The 19,205-nt window shown below is 40.4% G+C and overlaps 1 protein-coding gene across 2 annotated transcripts; it reads left to right on the top strand.

Moving 5' to 3' along the window:
- The first annotated feature begins 6,205 nt into the window (after window positions 1–6,205).
- LOC142592915 (uncharacterized) lies at window positions 6,206–14,925 on the top strand. 2 transcript variants are annotated; one of them, XM_075705165.1, is made up of 7 exons: window positions 6,206–6,255; window positions 7,062–7,201; window positions 7,788–7,868; window positions 9,807–9,897; window positions 11,036–11,222; window positions 12,132–12,229; window positions 14,599–14,925. In XM_075705165.1, exons 1-7 carry the CDS (start codon window positions 6,223–6,225, stop codon window positions 14,725–14,727), a joined length of 759 nt encoding a protein of 252 aa, XP_075561280.1. In that variant the 5' UTR covers window positions 6,206–6,222; the 3' UTR covers window positions 14,728–14,925. The 2 variants fall into 2 exon arrangements, with proteins under 2 accessions (XP_075561280.1, XP_075561281.1); XM_075705166.1 differs by lacking the exon at window positions 7,788–7,868.
- Window positions 14,926–19,205: the final 4,280 nt, after the last annotated feature.

The raw sequence follows: 19,205 nt of genomic DNA on the forward strand, positions 1-19,205 counted from the left end.
GTCATGCAGAGTCTCATTCTGACCACCTTTCTTCTCTACGTCCAGAAGGCCCAGGGGTTGCTGCTTGGACACCCTCTGCGTTTTCCCTCCTGCCACAAACTAACCAAAAGATAGTCTCAAACATGTGGTGCAGGAATCCTCCTTCAGATCTACCCTGGGGGTTGGTTAACGTGGAAATAAAAATTTTTGGCTTCAAGGTCTGACACACAGCTCTACTGGTAAAATGGTGTCCTTCAGTGTTTTCTGGAGTTTCCAGACTGGCTCTGTCATCCTAGGAAATTTTCCCTTCCAGGAGGTGTGGCTGCAGGAGCTTTCCTGGGGTGCGAGTGCCTTTCATTCTTCACTGAGATGTTCTTCTCTGGAGGGAGTTCTGTGGACAAGGTAATACCGTCCCAAGCCGTTACTCTTTTTCCTAGACCAGGTCTGTGGGTGTAGAATAGTATGCAGTAAAGGACTGTTTCCCTGCCCTTGAAGAGAGAGGTGGCAGACTGTCTCTGCCACATGCATGCCAGTATTGTTTATTGAACATTATCCACTGAAAATACTAAAATAATACGCCCTCCCCTCAGAAAAAAAACAAACTAGTATTATAACCTGATATTTCTATCACTGAAGGTGATACAGGATGTCTGTCAGTGTGCTCTGGCAGGGATCCCTGTAGCCTAATTTGGTTTAATAAATATTACCTCTGTTTGGTTTGTCAGCTTTAAGATTAAATTGATTTTCTCTTACATATTATGCAAAAAGATTTCTTGTTTCTAATTCCACACACAGTCATCTTAAATCCAATCAGGTCTTGGTGCTTTTTGTCTTGATATGCAGGAAATGTTCATGTTTTGAACTGAATTCTGAACTTTTGCATTTAGCTGTCCTCTGTGGTTGTGCCAAGGCTCGGGAAAGCCAGACTGCTTCTCCCTGTTTCAGGGAAGGCTCCTGAACACAAATGGGATTATTATTTCCTGACCCAAGCTCAAAACAAGATGGAGGAGGGGCCTTTTTCCCTTGTTGGCCATTTTGTTTGAGATTGTTCTATGATTTTTTTTTTTAACTGGCGTTTGTCTGTGAGATTGGCAGCACTGATTGTGCCAAAGAACGTAATGGGCAGAAAGACTTCATGAGCCTTGCCATCTTCCGCCCTGAAAGGGACTCAGGAGTTGTTTCTGACACAGCTGGTGGATGGAAAAAAAGAGAGATTAATTTGGGGCAGGTGAAATTTTTGTGTGTTTTTACGAAGTGTCATGGTTTAGCCCCAGCCAGCAACTAAGCACCACGCAGCCGCTCGCTCACTCCCCCTACCCCGATGGGATGGGGAGAGAATCGGAGGAGTACGAGTGAGAAACACTCCTGGGTTGAGATAAGAACAGTTTAATAATTGAAATGAAGTAAACTAGTAATGATAATAATAACAATATAACAATGATAATAACAATAATAATATACAAAGCAAGTGATGCACAATGCAATTGCTCACCACCCGCCAACTGATACCCAGACAGTTCCCGAGCAGCGATCCCTGCTCCCCGGCCAAACCCCCCCCAGTTTATATACTGAGCATGATGTCATATGGTATGGAATAGCCCTTTGGTCAGGTTGGGTCAGCTGTCCTGGCTGTGCCCCCTCCCAGTTTCTTGTGCACCTGGCAGAGCCTGGGAAGCTGAAAAGTCCTTGACTAGCATAAGCAGTACTTAGCAACAACTAAACCATCAGTGTGTTATCAACATTATTCTCATACTAAATCCAAAACAGAGCACTGTGCCTGCTACTAGGAAGAAAATTAACTCTATCCCAGCCAAAACCAGGACACAAAGCCATGTAGATTTTCACAGGAGAATTTTAATTCCTGGAAAATCTCATGAGGATAGTAGGTCTCTGAGGGTTGAAAGAACACATGCTGCTCTTTAATCTGTGTGGAAAAAAGGCTATGCTTGGAATTATTGTAGGGTTGCATCAAGTAATCCTGTGCTCATATATTTTCTGACAAATTCAATCAATGATTTTGGTGCACATGTAGCTGGAAAAAAGTGCTATGGGTCACATTCCTGCTGTTTGGCAGTAAGTAGCAGGCTCAGCACCGCTGGAATCGATGACATTTTCATTCGTGTGTGACAGCATGAAATGTGCCTCTGTTACACCAAGCTGAGTTAGAAACAAAAATGCAAGGAAAAAAGAATGTGTTCAACAAAGCAGCTGAATAGCAGTGTACGGAAATGTTTCTGCTGTAATTGTTTACAGTGGAAAGTAAATATCTTTGTGGCATTTCATACATTTACTGCCACAGAGGTTTTTTAAAAATCGTGTATTGTTAGTATCTCTGGAAGGTGAACATGTTTCCCAATCAAGTACACAAGTCTTTCATCATTTGTATAAACTGTGGTTTGTATGTACATGCAGGCTAACGTTATCTTTTGATTTTTGGATGCTTCAAAATCTGGTGTCCAGTGCTACTCAGCCTTGGGCCATTTTTACAGATCTATCGAGTATCTTTAATTTGGAAGAACGGATGCTCATTTTGAAGTGGTGCCACTCAAAATCAATGACTGCTTTTGAAAATGTTTGATTGTAATGTGCATGGTAAAACCTACAAAAGTTTCAGCTTTTCCAAGAGTTTGAAGATACAAATAGTTTTTTTTGGTGTCATTTGGATCAGCACTTGTTTGATAAAGTCTGAATCTTACACAAACTCCTTGCAGGTCTAACTGCTTAGTTGAGAAATCTGGCTGTTGTCTGCTTCCTCCGTCTAATGTCAATTCCCATGCCAGCCATGGAAAAGCAGGACAGAGGGAGGCTGCGTGGCTCAGTTTCTAGGTCAGAAATCAGGAATTCTTGTTTCCCTGTTAGCTCTGTTGGCTCATTTCCCAACTTTTCTATGTGTTGTTTTCCAGCCTGTAGAACAGAGATGATGTTCTACTGGTAACAGTTTTTGAGTTCTGGAAGTATTTGGGTCTTAAAAACTGTGAGTAGCTGCTGCACTGTTGTCAACTCCTGGGTAAGCAGGAGAGCAGCAGTGTGCCCAGAACTAGTTGTTGTGTTGGTAGAAGAGGTAGGGAAACAGGTTTTGCATCTGGGAATGACCCAAGATGTAGCGTGGGCTTGTTTTCTCTGCTACTCCTGGCCTGTCTGGGTTGTTTTCTGAGTGCTGCCCAGGGCTGCCTTTTCCATGCCTGCTCTAGTTTCTGCAGAAGCCCTGCGTTAATCCATTTGTGCTTCCTCCTCCTCTTGTTTTACTGCTCCACCCATAGTATTTAAAACAAAACAAAGCAAACCCAAACACCTGGATACCATAGGAATGTAAGTGCTAGCGAGCCTTGCACATTCTTTATGAAATACTATTTCTTGATATTCAAGTGGCTTTGCCTTGTATGGTATTAAGCAATTATGAACTAATCCTGATGTTCCCAATATTGAGGAAAAAATTGTTATCGTACTCATACTGGCTACAGTGAGATATGGGTATATAGGGTATGCTGGATTCCACTGTGCTGATCTTTTTCCACCACACTGCCTTATACTACAGCTTCCCTTTGTCACCTGAAAAATTATTTCTGAAGTAGTCATTTTACAAAGTTTTGCAAAATATCAGAATTGCTATTATCTCAGAGCATGTTCTCTTCTAAATTAATCACATAGAACTATTGAAATGTTGGCCTAAAAGGGGCTTTAAAATGATCTTTTTGTCTACTTGCTGTATGCCAGTGTGCTGTGCATATTAGATATACCTGGATCAGAGAGTGATCAGGCACGACTTTGGATACGTTTGTTAAAACCTCTAGCGAGGGAGAACTATGTGTATTTTTCTCCTTTGATACTAAGAAAATTTTCCCAGTCATCCAACTTAAATAATCTCTGTTGGAAAGTAACTGTATTTCTGGTCCTGTAGAGGGCACGGGAAACAGTTATCGCCATCCTTTACACTAACCAAAGACAAAGTCAGTTAAAGTGATTCTTGGCAGTCTCTGTTTTCTGTACTAAACAAACATGGTTATTTCAACCCTTCCTGATATGCTGTATTTTCTTCCTCATGTAATTTTTATTCCTGTTTTCTAGACTACTCAAGACCTCACCTGAGATCTTGTTGTGCTGGATAGAATAGAACTGAGTAATTACCTCTCAGGATATTGCTGCTCCATCTGAAAATGGGATTTCCCTTTTTCTGCAGCACCATTGCGTTGCTGGCTGGTATTATACTTCCCAATATTATTTACTTATCACTGCTACTATAGCTAGTTACATCCAGCTGTATTTTTATCAAGAAGTGACTTCCTGGTTTTCATATTATGAACTGTCAGCTGCTAATTTATTCAATGTCAGTTGCTGATTAAAGTAGCAATTTTGTTGCCAGGCTATTTAGGGACAAGGCGACTCCTCATGGGCCCCAAGAATTAGCAGTGTTGTGTGGCTGCTTCTGCAATTATGGAACCAATACAGAAATCTTCACAGACAGAGAGGATTTCTGGCAGCAGCTAACAGCATGAGCACATCGTTCCCTCCCATGCGCTCTCAGATTCTTAACAGCCTCACAGCGTGAGTGTTGTGTGTATTCAGCTCAGCACAGTGGCTTTTACTTTGCATCGTGACCTCTGCGCGAAGTGCAAAGAGTTGGCCAGATGGGTGACAGGCTGATCTGGATTGATGGCGGAAGAGAGATACTGGGGTTGTGCCCTGGAGCTAGAGGTGCGTGCCACCTCCCTTAATCTGATTACACTTACAGTTCACACTTGCAGCCTAATGAGACTGGAGTGTCTTGTACTGTGCGTTAGGTAAGCTGTAGACCCACAGTAGGCAGTAGTGAGCTGCTGTCATCTCCCCCCTCTCTTCCCAGGCATGAATGGCTCCTCACAAAAATTGCCTGCCTGTGCAGTCTGGTGGGCTACGTAGTCAAGATGGAGGGGCAGGTGGCATCTGGCAACATCTTACACCAAAAAAAAAAAAAAAAAAAAGCAACGTGAAGCAACGTGCAATGGGCTGTAAGTAACAAGAGGGGCAACAGTTTATACAAAGACCTGTGATGCAGAGAACAAAAGCAGACCTAGATTTGAGACCTAGAGAATGAGAGAGAAACAGGAAAGGTTTTGAACTGCTGATGACAAAGGCTACTGGGCCAGCAGGCAGTAATCACTGCTTTGGGTCAATCTTGCTGTGATGGGTGATCACCTTCTTGTGGCTGGTGAGTGCCTTCTGTTGGTACGGTATCTGTAAGGTCCAGTCTGTCACGAGGGTGGAATGCTTTCATCCTGCCTGGATGCACTCCAGCCTGGTCTGCCAAAAACACCTGCAAAACAAAAAAAACCAAAGGCAAAACCCAGCAAACAGTAGTAATACCAAGTACCACAAATCCCAAGGATATACTCCCCCACCCCATTGGGTAGCAACGTTACCAGGCATGCTGTTACCTCCTGCCTTGGTGGCTGTTACTGGGACAGCCTGTGCCGTGGCTTCTGTTGTGGTGGGAGTGGGAGATGCAGAATACGCTTTTGTAGAGATGCGTAGCTTGGTGTGTGTTGATGTACGGATGCGTCCATGGAGATCTGTAATTGGCAGTATTCTCGATCCCACACACTCGGTATCTGTTAGTGGCAGAAAATAAAACTGCGAATAAAACTAACGACAATTTTAAAAGAGACGAGCTGAGACTGGGTGTTTTTACGCTGGCTCCGGAGGGTGATGTTCATAGCCACAGTAGAGCTGATTCCGGAGCGCCCGCGGCTGGGCCCGGAGTCCGGCTGCCCCCGCCCGGTGCAGGCCGGCTGGGACGTCCCTGCCTCGAGGGAGGTACAACGCGCCGGTGCTCTCGCTGCGCAGGCGGCCGCCGCCGCGCTGGGCCCCGCCTGCCCCGCACCCCGGCCCTGCCGCTCCCGAGCGGGGAGGGAGCGGGACACCCGCCCGGCGCTGCCGCCTCCCCGCTCCCGCAGGCCCCGGCGCCGGGTGGAGCGGCCGGCGCTCCGCTTCCTGCCGTTTCCTTGGCAACGGGTGCGGGGCGGGGCCGGGGTCCTTGACCGGCTGCGGTCGCTCGCCTGTGACGTCAGCTGTTGGGAGCCTATCTGGGTGGGCTTTGGTGGCGAAGGCGCCTGCCCGAGAGCTGCGAGGCGAGCGGTGGTGTCAGGCAGTGACCAGGGCAGCTGGGCGGGGTCTTGCCGCTTCGCGGTCGCCCCGGGGGCGGCTGCCTCCGAAAGCGGGCCCAGGCCCCTCCCGGGGCGTCCTGCCCGCCGCGGGGCTGCCGGCGCCATGGCCCTGCCCTCCCTCCACAAGTGCCTCCAAGTGAGTGGGGCAGCCTCCCTACTGTCCGTCCGTCCGTCCGTCCGTCCGGGCCCTGCCCCGCTGCGCCCCGGCTCTGGGGAGCCCCGCGGAAGGCCCTTCCGACCCGACCCGGCCCGGCCCGGCCCGGCCTGGAGGGAGCGCCCAGGAGCGCTCGGGCACGGCGGCTCCGGCCTCGGCCGGGTTGTGCTTTACCTTCAGGGACAGGGCTCACGCTTACAGCAGCTGGCGGTTGCTGATCTTCCTTCTCTTGACCGAATAGCGGTCGACAGCATCAGTTTTACTTAATACCCTGTAGGTTAGGGCATGGTAGTTGCATTTGGTGCATTTTGGGTGGTAGGCGTGATTATATACTGCTGGGCGAGGTTCAGCAAACGCGCGTGCAAGAAATTCTGCTAATGCGGCTGTAGTTTAGTCTTTCAGTTTCCGTGAGGTTAAGACAAAAATAAATGCGAGCTTAGTCGCAGAGTGATGTTTAGAAGTATAACTGAAAACTTGTACATTTTGTCCCTTTGTCATTTTGTTTTTTAAAATACGAAACCATTTTGCCATATCATTCGGTAATGAATTATGAGGTTGCGTTAAATTCCTTTAATATATATGTTAAAGAAGCTGTGTTTTAGTCAATTCTTCATAAAGTTTGAAGCCAATTATTTTTCCTGCTCTTTTCCTTTATATATTTATATAGTTCAAGATAAATGTAGTAAAACTTTTGGGAGAGAATTTTAATTTGAAATGTTATCGGCTCAATTAGTACTTCATCTGAAAATGTTGCTTGATTTTTCTTTTTTAATTCTTTTCCTTTTCAGCTCAGTGATGAAAATGAACAGTTAGTCAAGAAGCTGAAAAAACTACACATAAAAAATCAGGAGCTAGAAAAGAATCTGGGTCAGATCCAAGAAAAACTGCATCTGCAGCAGTTAATGCATGACTATGTCACAAGCAGAGAGTAAGAATTGTCAAACATTACTTTTTGCATCAAAAGGAGTGCAGTATTTCAGGACTTGTACCTTGTTATTCTTCGGATGAACTAGGCCTTGTCCTGCATGTTTTGAGGGGCTGTCTATGAACAGGGTGCTGGCGATGGAGAATGCTGGAGGCATGTGAAGGAACAAAGGATGGCTGAGGCAACTTGGGCAAAATTCACTGTGGTCAACTGCCCAATTTTAATATCAATAAGTAATACCCCTGCGTAGCCAACATGCTGTCTCTAACTGCAAAGAGTTTTAGACTATTTTGCCCACAAACAGTAGTAAGATGGTTAAATTGCATCAATACTGTTTCAAAGATTTGGAAACTGGGACCTCAGGACCTGAAAAACTATAGCATTGCTGTTTTGAAGTGTCCTGCCAGGATTTAAATACCTGTTTGCAACAAACTTCAAGTTTAAATTTGGTGTGCTTATGATCCTACATGGGAATCTCTATTGTCAAGTCAAACTGAAAAGTAATTTAGCCTTTTTCAGTTGCTTTGATTGATCCAATTAAAATTGTAAAATCTAATTTTATTAAGCTGTTGTGTTTGTTTCAATTAAGTGTTCAAGTTCAAACAGAAACCCATTTATGGCATAAGGGTGGATACAGCAAGTACCTTAATCTAGAAGGTGACAGTGTCAGGTGAGTTCTTGGAAATTGTTTCTTCACAGAATTAAATGTTCTTCTCTGTGGGGCAGAATATGTTGTTCATGGTTAAGGCAGTTGAATTTTTGTTTACTGTTACGGAAGCAGCTTTCAGCCTTTGAAAAAATGGAAAACTATTTTATTTACATGTTAAAAGGAAGTGCTAAATCTTAGATTAATCTTGAAAATATCGCTAAACAAAGAACAAAATGGATTTCTTTCTTGAATCTTTCTCTGAGAAAAATTAAATGAGCTAAGGAAGCTCCATGATGCGTGTGTGCACACATGCGATCTTTTTTTTGTAGATTTTTAACTTAGTATTGTATAATTTCATTTTCTATTTTGTAGGTTTCTTAGCTCATTTTTATAGCTCAATTTTATATATATATAAAATTTATAGACTAGTACTGCTTTCAAAATAAGCCACACAAGTGATTCTACTTTTCAGTCTAATTGATTTTAGAAGTGAGCCACGACTTGCTGTAGTTTGCCAATTAATGCTACAAATAAACTCTTGTAACTGCTTTTTTGATACAAAAGATAAATTTCTGGTTTAAGAAAATGTGTACTGCAACATTTTTATGACTTGGCATGCTACATAAAATGTTGGTCTATGACTTAATTTTAAAATAAATAGACTGCTCCATTCTTTCAAAGGCTGCTTTTTGTCCACTTGCGGAAGTGGGCTGTGGATCATGCAAAGATAGAGGCAGTCCCTACTGCTCTTGATTCATGCCCCTTGTTTTTAGTGTTTCCTTTAGGTGGCTGTAGAAGGTCTGTTTTTTTCTTTTTCTTTCTTTTTCTTTTTTAAAATACCTTTACAGTCCACCAGACTCTCTTTGCAAACTGCATAGGAAGGCTGGGTGTCTAGCTCTGGGCTTGAATTGAGTACCTAATTAGGTGCTTATGTTGAAGAAGTCTGAGTTACTCTTTGAATCTAGAGCCGGACCTTCTTTGTATTAGGTTGCGCATAGATAACCTGACTTAGCTTTTTTCCTTGCCTCTATTTGTGTGTTGTTTTACAAAGCTGTTCTCTACTAGTATTGCTCATCTTGCTTGTGGTGCGCAGTCATGACTTGCTATGAATGCTGGCTCTTACTTGAATTCGTAATAAAATAGGAAAAATATCTGTTTGTGTTCATTAGTTACATTATAGGCCTGATGTATGTAGACTGAATGCTATGAAATACTGTAGGAAATTAGTGTAGCAGAACTTGATGCAAGATAATATCAAAGGGAAACATAATATCTCAAATCTGTTTATTTTACGTTGATTTTACCCACTCATACTCATTTTCTCATAGATTTCATTCACTCGTATCCCCACACCCACATACTCAGAAGCAATGAGATGTGTGCATCCAAGTGATCTGGCCAGGGTTGCTTGTGTGCGGCACGGAGAGCTGGGGATGCAGCCTTATGAGTCCTCATCATAGGTTCTTGATTGGTGGCAAGAAACTCGTTTCTGGACAAACTTTTTTATATCCTTTAGGAGGAGTCTTCTGCTATTCCTGTTGTGCTGACGGGGAGAGGAATGGTGTATGTGACGTGCTGCAAACTTATTGCCACCCTCCTGTTGCCAGCGTATAGGTCTTCCATCAATGAGTTATTTGTACTGAGGCGTAATCAGAGTGCGGCCATGTGGGCTGGACAAAACCAGCAGGGTCCTCAGTCTGGCTGAGTGAAAGGGATTCTTTGCCATCGACACAGACCATTCTATCAACTCGTGCTTTGCTGTTTTTTTTCTGGTGCTTTCTCTTTCTCTGTTGCTGGTCACACTTCATTCACACCCATCTCAAATATTTCTGTTAAAACTCTCACAGTACAGCTACAGTCCAAGCGATCCCTATGGGGCATCTGTAATACTCTTATAAAGGGTGTGCATTTTGTTGGCTTTCGTATTTTATTGCAATTTATGCATTTCTTCTGTTTTAGACTACTTCAGATGTATAATGATCTACAGAAACGTTACGTTAAAGAAATCAAAACAAACCAGGAGCAAAGTGAAGCAATTAAAAATCTCACCGTAAGTAGAATTTGCAGGAGAATGCTGTCAAATAGCCAAACAAGCTTTTAGTGAGACTGAAAAGTAATTCTTACATTTGTAAAATGAGACAGTGTTTTTCTTCTTATACTTGGTTTTGCTTCCCATGCCATTGAGATAATGGGAAGTACTCTGTAGTTCCCTTTGACAGTGAACTCTGTCAGTGGTATGTCTGTAACTGAAAGCTGCCTGCCCTTTCTTTGCTTTTTTCTTTACTCACCTACCTACCCCTCCTCCCAACTGCACATGCATCTTCCGACCTCTTGTGCACCAGCCCTGATATTTTTCTGTATGTGTCATGAGCTGATTTTATTTCAGAAATCCAGCAGTAAGCTAACCAAGTGAAGGCAAATAGTATTCTATCAGGTACCAAGATCTGTTGGCTTGCTGTGTAAAGAGTCTAGCATCATAACTGGAGCAAAGTTAGGGTTGCATGGCTAGGAGTGGTTCAAGAAGCTTCAAGTGATGATGGTTGGACTGATGATCTTGGAGGTCCTTTCCAACCTCAATGATTCCTAGTTTTTACTTTCATTAAAACATACTCCAGCCACCAAGCCAGGAAACATGAAATTGCTGCTCTACCCTTAATTAGTTTAATGGTGGACTTGGTAATGTTAGGTTAATGGTTGGACTGGATGATCTTAAAGGTCTTTTCCAACCTAAAAGATTCTATGATTCTAAGTGGGTATTGCCTCTTCAGGCATTGACCAAGCATTACAGCTGACAGCGTAACTAATTTCCTCCTAGGAGTCTGGAACATGTGCTTCATTTGTTTGTAAATTAATATTCATTATGATTTGGATTATATGTACTTTTTCGTAGAAGTTGGCTATTGCTGCCATAAGAGTACGCTTTATTGTGCGGAATGGTTCAGTATCTTTGTGCATGTACATTTATACTGTCTTGCAAGCATGTGCGCAGTAACAGATTTTTTTAAACACTTTTGTTGTATGCAAAACTTCACTTGCTCTATTTTTTCCTCCTTTCAGACACTTTGGATGAATGTATTTTTAAGTCAGCAATTGAAAGCTCTAGGTTTGCATTCAGGATATGTTTCCAGCTGTATTCAGTTAACTGTGTGTGTTCTATGCATTTTAAAAAAAAATTAGTTTCTTGACAGATTAAAATTCGTGAGCTAGAGCATAATCTTCAAGAGCAGAGGCAAAGAATTGAGCAACTGGAATGTAAAAAGGTTTCTTGGAAAACTAATGCTGTTTCTGGAAAAAGAAGTCGAACCCCAGAGGGAAAAGGAACATCTCTCAGGGACGTTTCTAAAAAGACGGAATCCTGTTGCAGTAAATATTTAGGTAATGGTATGGTTAATTCTGATGATGTTCCTTCCAGTATGCCCATCAGAGAGGATGCATTTAATTTCTGATGCAGAGGCACACTCTGGGTTATTTCTTCTACTTCAACCAGCAGTATCTAAATTGTTTTTCATTTTTGAAAACCTGTTATGTAAAAATGGCATCTTGTAATCAATGTCCTATCTATGGATCCGGCCTGCATTTGTTTGTGATAAAAATAACTGTTTACTGCTTTTCTCTTCTTCTGAAATTGGTATGTTGGTGTAATCGTGGGTGGGAGTGCATGGCTGTATTTAGTACTATTTATTATTTATTCTAGTAAGCTGTATCTATGCAGATATCTTAGTGATAATGTTTGCTGCTCCATTCTTTGGTTTTCAGACACTGATACACGGAAGAACCTGTTTTTAGCCTTAAAATCTGGGACAAACCCAGACCATACTGGTTTGAGCATGTTCTTTCTCACATAAGTAAATCCACAAGTTAAAGTGCAATCCTCTTCCACTTCAAAGCTTAAAAAAGAGATTGAAGAGATCATGTAATCTAGGCATAATTTTCAGGAAATGTGCTGTCAGCGAGGGCTAATGTGACCCTCTTGTAAGTCAGAAAAAGGTAATCCAGGCATGTGATGTGCTTTTTGTAGATTTTGAAGTAAAATAATCCGGCATTCTAAGAATCTGGCAGATTCAGATTATCCAATTGACAGATCCTGTTATCTTTCATAGTACCTGAGAGTGTGCTGGGCTGATTTTTAAGAATAAATCACTTTATGAAAAAGGTACTTTAAAAAGCTGAACCATAATTTTCTAATATCACAAAACGTAGGCAGCTCTTTAGCTGTAATATGATTCATATGAGGGGGAGGTTGACTGTAATGGTTGAAGTCTATATTTTTTTATTTGAATATAGAGCTATTGTTGAAGGAGATTAAAAAGCTGAAGAAAGAAAATGAAAAGTTGTCTACAGAAAGGAGAGCACTAAAAAATGAATTAGCCGGATTAGACAAGGTAATTTATTTTAGGATAAATTTAAGAATAGGTGATTTTTGAAAAACTAACTTTTCTGCCTGAACTGAAACTTATCTTTAAGGCTGAACATACGCTGTTATCAAGGAAAATACATTAAAAAATCAATTTATAACATTCTCGGAAAGAACTGGAAGTGAACGACTCCCCGAAACATTAATGTTGTATGGTACTGCTTGGCTAAGGAGGAGGAATAATGCAAGTTTAATTCTTTTTTTTTCTTTTTTTGGTTTTAAACAGCTGTGGATTTTCTTGTGGATTTTTTTTTTTAATGTTTGGGCAATTTGGTTTCTTTAATGGGAGATTATTTGCCTCAGGTTATGACATTAAAATTGTAACTGCTGATAACAGGCTTCATTCCTTCCAACAGACATTTGCAGAGATAATAAAAATATTTTTTTGAATGATCACTTATATTGCTCCATGATGTCAGTGAGAGGAGAACTATTTTCTCTTGACTTAAACATATCAAAGTTATGCCTCTAACAGAACTCTGAGCTTAGGGAAGGCAGAGGGGGAGGGCTTTGAAGTTTTCATGATAAATTGATAGGTGTAGAAAGTGAAAGCATGAAAACTTGGTAATTCTTGAGATTATGCAAGAAGATGAAGAGATCTTATCTAGCTATAGAGGACTCAGTTTAATGTATTGACCTAAGATTTTATTTTCAGCAACAAACTTGTTTAAATTGTTTTTTGCTTATTCTTCAAGTCTTGTGTTGGATTTTTTTTTGGGGGGGGTGGGTTTGAGAATCTGTTTTCTTATCTTGCAGTCCTTTCTCACAAGCTAAATAATATTATGCTAGCTTTCATGACAGGGGTAACGGTAAAACATAGTGATAGTTCATTAGATGTGAAACTTGTAGAACATTATGCCAGGGTGTGTTCTAGATCCTCATGTTTGGGAGTTAGGGACAACTTGTGGCTGGAAGTTTTCTCTTTCAGAAGAGAAATATATAAATCTGAGGTTATGGCTTTTTATCATTTACCTTTTTTTAGGTAGGTTTAAGACACTGTGTGTTATTTAAGATGTATGTAGCTGTTAATTTAAAAAAGAAGTCAGAAGAATAGGCAGGAGACGATGTCAAATATAGATGGATATAAGTAGATACAGTGTTGCTCTGATTGATAGGACTTTCCAAGGTTGGTGAAATTAACTCTTGGGCAGTTACGCTCTGCTTGCTGTCCTTGTATTTCCCAACAACTTCTGACTTCGCTTATAAAAGATCAGAACTGCTCAATAGACTTGAGTTGGAGGAGCTGCAGAAAACATAGTTCCATTTAATCTATGGGCCATCGATATTTTTAATAAATGAAGCTTATTTCTATGAAGCTGAATTTATTTCCTAGTTGAATTAGGTATAGCTAGAACTACTTGCTAAGTTATGCGTTCTGGGATAATATAATTATGAAAGGATCAACATGAGAAAGTGAAGCCACATAGGCTGACATTAAGTTCAACAGGACTTGGTTTTTATGGCTTTCTTATTGGACTGCCCCTTTACATTCTGAGTAGCCTTACGTATTCTTCTTTTTCATTCTCTCCTTTGTTGTAAATTGCTTTTATCTAAGTCAGTTGAACCTGCTGGATAGTGTTACCCATTTGAGGCTCTGTCAAGTTTAATGCATCATAAATCTTATCCTTTTGAATATAAACAAACTTTTTAACATAGTGTAGTCATAAATAATAGGTCCTATTCTGAAATAGGACGTTCATTAACAAAATGTAGTTGTACTTAAAGTTCTAAATGGATGCTAGCAATTTACAAAGCAGTTAAGATCTAAAAAATATTTTATTTATTTCTAGGTCTAAATATGGTATCTGTTTTTCTATCTTAAACTGTTTAGTATTGTCTTCTTCAAATGCTAACATCATCCTCCTTAGTTTACTTTTCTCATTTCTCTCCTTGCGTGTTGTCCCTTTTTTATAACCGTGCCACTTTCAGATCTTCAAAGTTAACGGTGTGTTACCTGCTACTGTCTTCAGCACGTATAGCTATGTTTTTGCACAGATGAGTTTGACATTATGCCCTTGTCATTTTGGACTGTCATTTTGTAGCTTTCTGATAAATCAACATTTTTTTTTCTTCTCGTCTTTCCTATTACTAGTCTGTATTTCAGGCTCTAACATAACTTGAATTCTGCTTGCATTGTGCGTTCAAGGGCAACGTTTTAAATTATTACGTAAGGTTATAGTCGATTGCTGTATCTCGCTGTAGCTATGTTTGCGTAACTTATATATTAATAAAAATATAGAAAGTGTCTTCCAACTTGGGAACAAGTGAAATGCTGACTAGCTCTTATTGAGAACGTCTTTGAAAGAAACTAAGGTGAATATTTTTGGGTTTTTCTAGGATTTCTTTGAAGAGGTAGAAGATCTAAAGCATGCTGTACAGGAATCTGTGAAACTGAATAATCAGTATGAAAAGTGCTTGAAACAAATAAGTGTAATGTATGGACTTCCTTTTATAGCACATTTGTAACTACTGGTTAATTTAATGGCAAGTAGATTTTCCACATATTTTTTTATACTTACTGCAATATTTAAACCTAATGTAGTAAATGTAGTACCACATTTTGATAATATTATGGATTCAATAATATGATCTCAATATTACAAGCTGCTCTGAAATGTTTTTGTATTTTGTACCTTTGATTTTTTTTTTATATTTTTTTTTTAAATAAACTGTGGTCTGTATAACTTCACCTAAGTTTCAAAACCTCTCTCTTTCACACTTGTAAAATACGTTCATTGTGGGACTGGTTGTGGGTGCTTATGGGAATGTGGTAAAATCTTTGGATTTTAATTTGAAGAATTTCCCAATTTATCCTTTTCTGTAAACTATATAAAATCAAAGTAGATCTGTAGATCTGGCAGTCTTTATGAATTTCATCCCTAAGGATGTGCCAATGCAGACAGAAAGTAATTGTATCATTAAATTGTTACAAAGGGATTTCTTAAAAGAAAAATGCTGAATCCCTGCTTGGAGTTTTTCTTTAATCACAATGATAAGTTAAAATTTGTGGATGAAGGAAGGATTTAGGGTTTAGAATTGGAAAGAGTGTGTTCAGAAAGATGGGTCAGCGAGTTGTCTTGCAGTATCAAACCAAGAATTCATCAGAAGCTCTTATTTGGTTGAAGAGTGATGTATTTTAAGAGCTCTGGTATTTGATGTGCTGAAAGGAAACTGGAGTCCAGAAAGTCACAGTTCGCAAGGTAGAAATGTCACATTGCTTCAGAGAGCGAGCGAGCGAGCTTGGGATGGTAAGAGAGAACTCCCAGTTGCAAGTGTAGCTTGCAGAAGGGAAATCTTGTGAGATTTGAACCTGAACTTGTTTGTAACTACATTTCACAAAAGTTTAACATAGTTACATTATAGAATCATTTAGGTTGGAAAAGACCTTTAAGATCATCCAGTCCAACAATTAACCTAACATTACCAAGTCCACTGCTAAACCAATTAAGGGTAGAGTAGCAATTTCATGTTTCCTGGCTTGGTGGCTGGATTATGTTTTAATGAAAGTAAAAACTAGGAATCATTAAGGTCAGAAAGAATCTCCAAGATCATCAGTCCAACCATCAACCCAGCGCCACCATGCCCACTAAACCATGTCCCAAAGTGAACTTATATAGAACTACATTTGTCTGAAAGTTGTAAACCTGTACCTTTGTGACGTTGCGCTGGGAGAATTGAGTGAAAACTTTTATCAGGAGGTTAGAATACTAAGCCTACTTATAATCTAATACAGCTGCTTTAGCTTAATAAAAATACTTGCCTGCTCATTAGGGATAGGAGTAGGATTATGACTCTTGTATCCCACTTGGTTTGTTAGGACAGTTTTATGTAGTTGTAAATTAATAAATAAATTGGCCTCAAAGCATACGTGGTGTTCAGAGTTACATTTTCACTAAGTAAGAGAGAGGGTAAAGCTCCAGAACTTCTTGCTTCCTGGTCTGGCTATAGAGCACTGTATCGGGTTTCCCTTGTTTTGTTCTTGGCTCACTTGTAAATGAAGGCTGGATAATGTTCTGAACAGAGATGGAAAAGGAAAAGAGGAATGATGCAAGTCTGTGTTGCCAGTAAACTTGACAGATGAAAATAGGAAGAATAGCACATATGATAGAAGTATTTTAAGTGCAAAAATGTATGTAATATTTGTTAGTAAGCAAAATAAACATGAATGCTGGAGGAGAGCATCAAACTTTTTTTCTGAGCGCTGGTCACTTGAGCATTTTTTTTCCACAGTTTTGTGGTATAAAGTTACACTTCTAGCACGTTTAAACTTTGGTGACATTATTAAATGAATCGGTAATGGTCCTCGTCCACAGGCTGATTTTTAAATGTTGTGCAGAATAGTTCTTAAAACATGCAGATGAGGAAAAGTTCAAGGTTATTTCTTCCCTGCCTAAAGAATGTATATGTTGACTGAATACAAAAATGTCACGACTAGCAGAATTTTGCTGTTTGCCAGCTACTGAAGATCAGAGTTTTCTATTATAGGGTATGTTCTCTGCCCAAACAATTGAAAATAATTAATACGGTCAAAATATTGATCTCACCTTTATGATGAGCTTTTAAAACTTTTAAAAATCAGTTTTGCATCAGGCCGCTCCCATGTATTTAGAACAAGACACAGAGAGAAATCTTTCAGTCTTTTCTCATAACTGGGATCCTCAAGCTCTGGTAAGAAACCAGACTCTAGTCTAATCTTAATAATGAGCCACGTGAGGAGGAGCAGCAGCAATGCGTTGTCCAGCGACATGCTGAACCACAGCTCCATCTTGCAGTGTGTGCGTGCAGTCCGACAGCGTTATTTTTGACCTTGCCATCACGTGCGAGAGGATGCGGGTCTCTGGTCCTTGGGTACCCGTATATGAGGTTGGGATTACCGCTGCACGTGCCTGCTGTCCGGTTTAAACTGTTTTTGCTTCAATGCACAGAGATGTGCAGCCACAGTCCTGAGCACACAGTTCAGCTGGGATGTGAGCAGCCACGGGCGGGCAGGTGGCAGCGCGAGGTAGGCAGGGATTTCTGTCAGCCAGCTCATTCTGCATCGCTGACTTTCTGGGATTTTTTTTTTTTTTTTTCCTTTTTTCTTTCACTATCAGGAAAGCTGGAAATGTAGGGTGCAGGTGGGAGACCTCTGGCATCTCCCAAATCTGTGGCACAACTCCCAAAATAATAACAGCTAGCAGCAGAAATGCTGGGGCAGGGAGTATGTGTAGAAATGACTGGCTCTGCTTGTGGTTTTGATTGTGTCAGTTGCCTCTTGTGACTTTTGAAAACAGCAGTTTTGCCTTGAAAATATTTTTGATTTCTACTAATTGCAGGTTTGGGGTGGTTTTTGGTTGGTTGGTGGGGTTTTTTTTGTTTGTTTGGTTGGGGTTTTTTTTTGCATTTGATGGGATCACTTTACTGCTGAAGATCTGATTTTCCCCCTGCCCCTTCACTGATCTGTAACACTGGCTTTTTGCTGCAGGTCTGTAGCTGTTTGGACAGCTTCCGAAGAAATTTGATGTGTGAAAAATAATGTGATGAAAAGTTTCTAGAGAAAGCATAAACACCAATAGCAAAGTGACGGGTTTTATTTGTTGTAAGCTTTATGTAGGTTGTGAATAAGAAGAGTCATAGGGTTTTTTTGGTTTTATAGTATTTTTTTTTTTTTTGACATGCTTAATGCAAGTTAAACAACTTGCTGGCATTTTCTGTTCAAATTAGTACTATTTTTGTTGGAAGAGGAGACTGTCTAGGACTACCAAAGTCTACTTCCAGATTCTGGGGTAGGTGCAGTTTGTGTAGGATAAGGCCGTATGAATTTGTGTGCTTAGTTACGAATTTACCTGTCTTTTGTCCTTGTCGCTGTGTCTGTTGAACAGATGTTTCTGCTTTAATCTCACCTTGTGAGCTGTACAAACAAGATCTTGTTGACTTTTATTGCTAGTTAAAGTGCAGATGAGATTAATATTAAACAAGTTAATCAGCCTTTATGTGTAGTTCCTCTGTGTTGTGAAATTGTGACGTGTGGCCAGTGGCTTTCTCCTGCTAAACTAAGTTTAGATAGAACTGAATTGCATGCAATTAAGTATTAGTCATGCTAACGTTAAATAATGCATATTAGAAACGTTACATGATGCAGACTAATGGGTTCTTTGTCTTGAATAAGTACGTTGTAGTGGTGATATGGGAAGTTCGTGTTTGAAAATAAGTGGCTATTATCAAATGGCGGTTTTGGTATAAGATAATAATGACATGTCAGTTTGTGATTTCCATGAGACATCAATCAGATGGGCTAGGGCATAGGGCAGTAAAGCAATTTAAGTTTTGTTCTGTGTTCTGCATGTAATTGACACCAGGATTTTAGAAAAGATCCACTAATTTTGTGTGGTTCTGTAACTTTGTCCTAGTGTTCTTATCATTCAAGGTCTAAATTATTCAGAGGTACTGAGTATTCATAGTACTAATCAGATTTAGTCAATTCAAACGAACATTGGCTGCTAATCACTGTCTGACTACTGTGTTCTGTAATTGCTAACATTCTGAATATTAGTCCAATGTTAGAATTTTTCTTTTGTAGAAAGTAAAATTGCAATCCAGTTTTGTCTTGTCCCTTTCCAGGGACAAGACTTTTCTTTGTGGTTTTCTCTAGAAGTTTGTTCATGAGCATGTGAAGTAACATCTTTAGAGCTCTCCTGGAGTCCCTTTTACTGTGACCATGCTACGTTGTTTACCTTCAAAAAGTGGGTCATTCACACGTGCAGTACTCTTCAGACTGAAACCCTGGGAGGTTGCGCGTGGAACCTGACTGATTTTATTTGAAAGTAAGGCTAGTATCGCTGTCCTCTCAGGTGGGATACTTGCTTCTTGTGGGCACTACTTACACTGGAAAAGTGTTTCTGCCAAGGACTGTAGAAGAAACAGAACTGTGGAAGTGTGGGTATTTCCTCCTTACACCAGGAGTA

Source organism: Pelecanus crispus, chromosome 2 (genome assembly GCF_030463565.1).
Source record: "Pelecanus crispus isolate bPelCri1 chromosome 2, bPelCri1.pri, whole genome shotgun sequence".
In the NCBI taxonomy this organism is placed as follows: domain Eukaryota; kingdom Metazoa; phylum Chordata; class Aves; order Pelecaniformes; family Pelecanidae; genus Pelecanus; species Pelecanus crispus.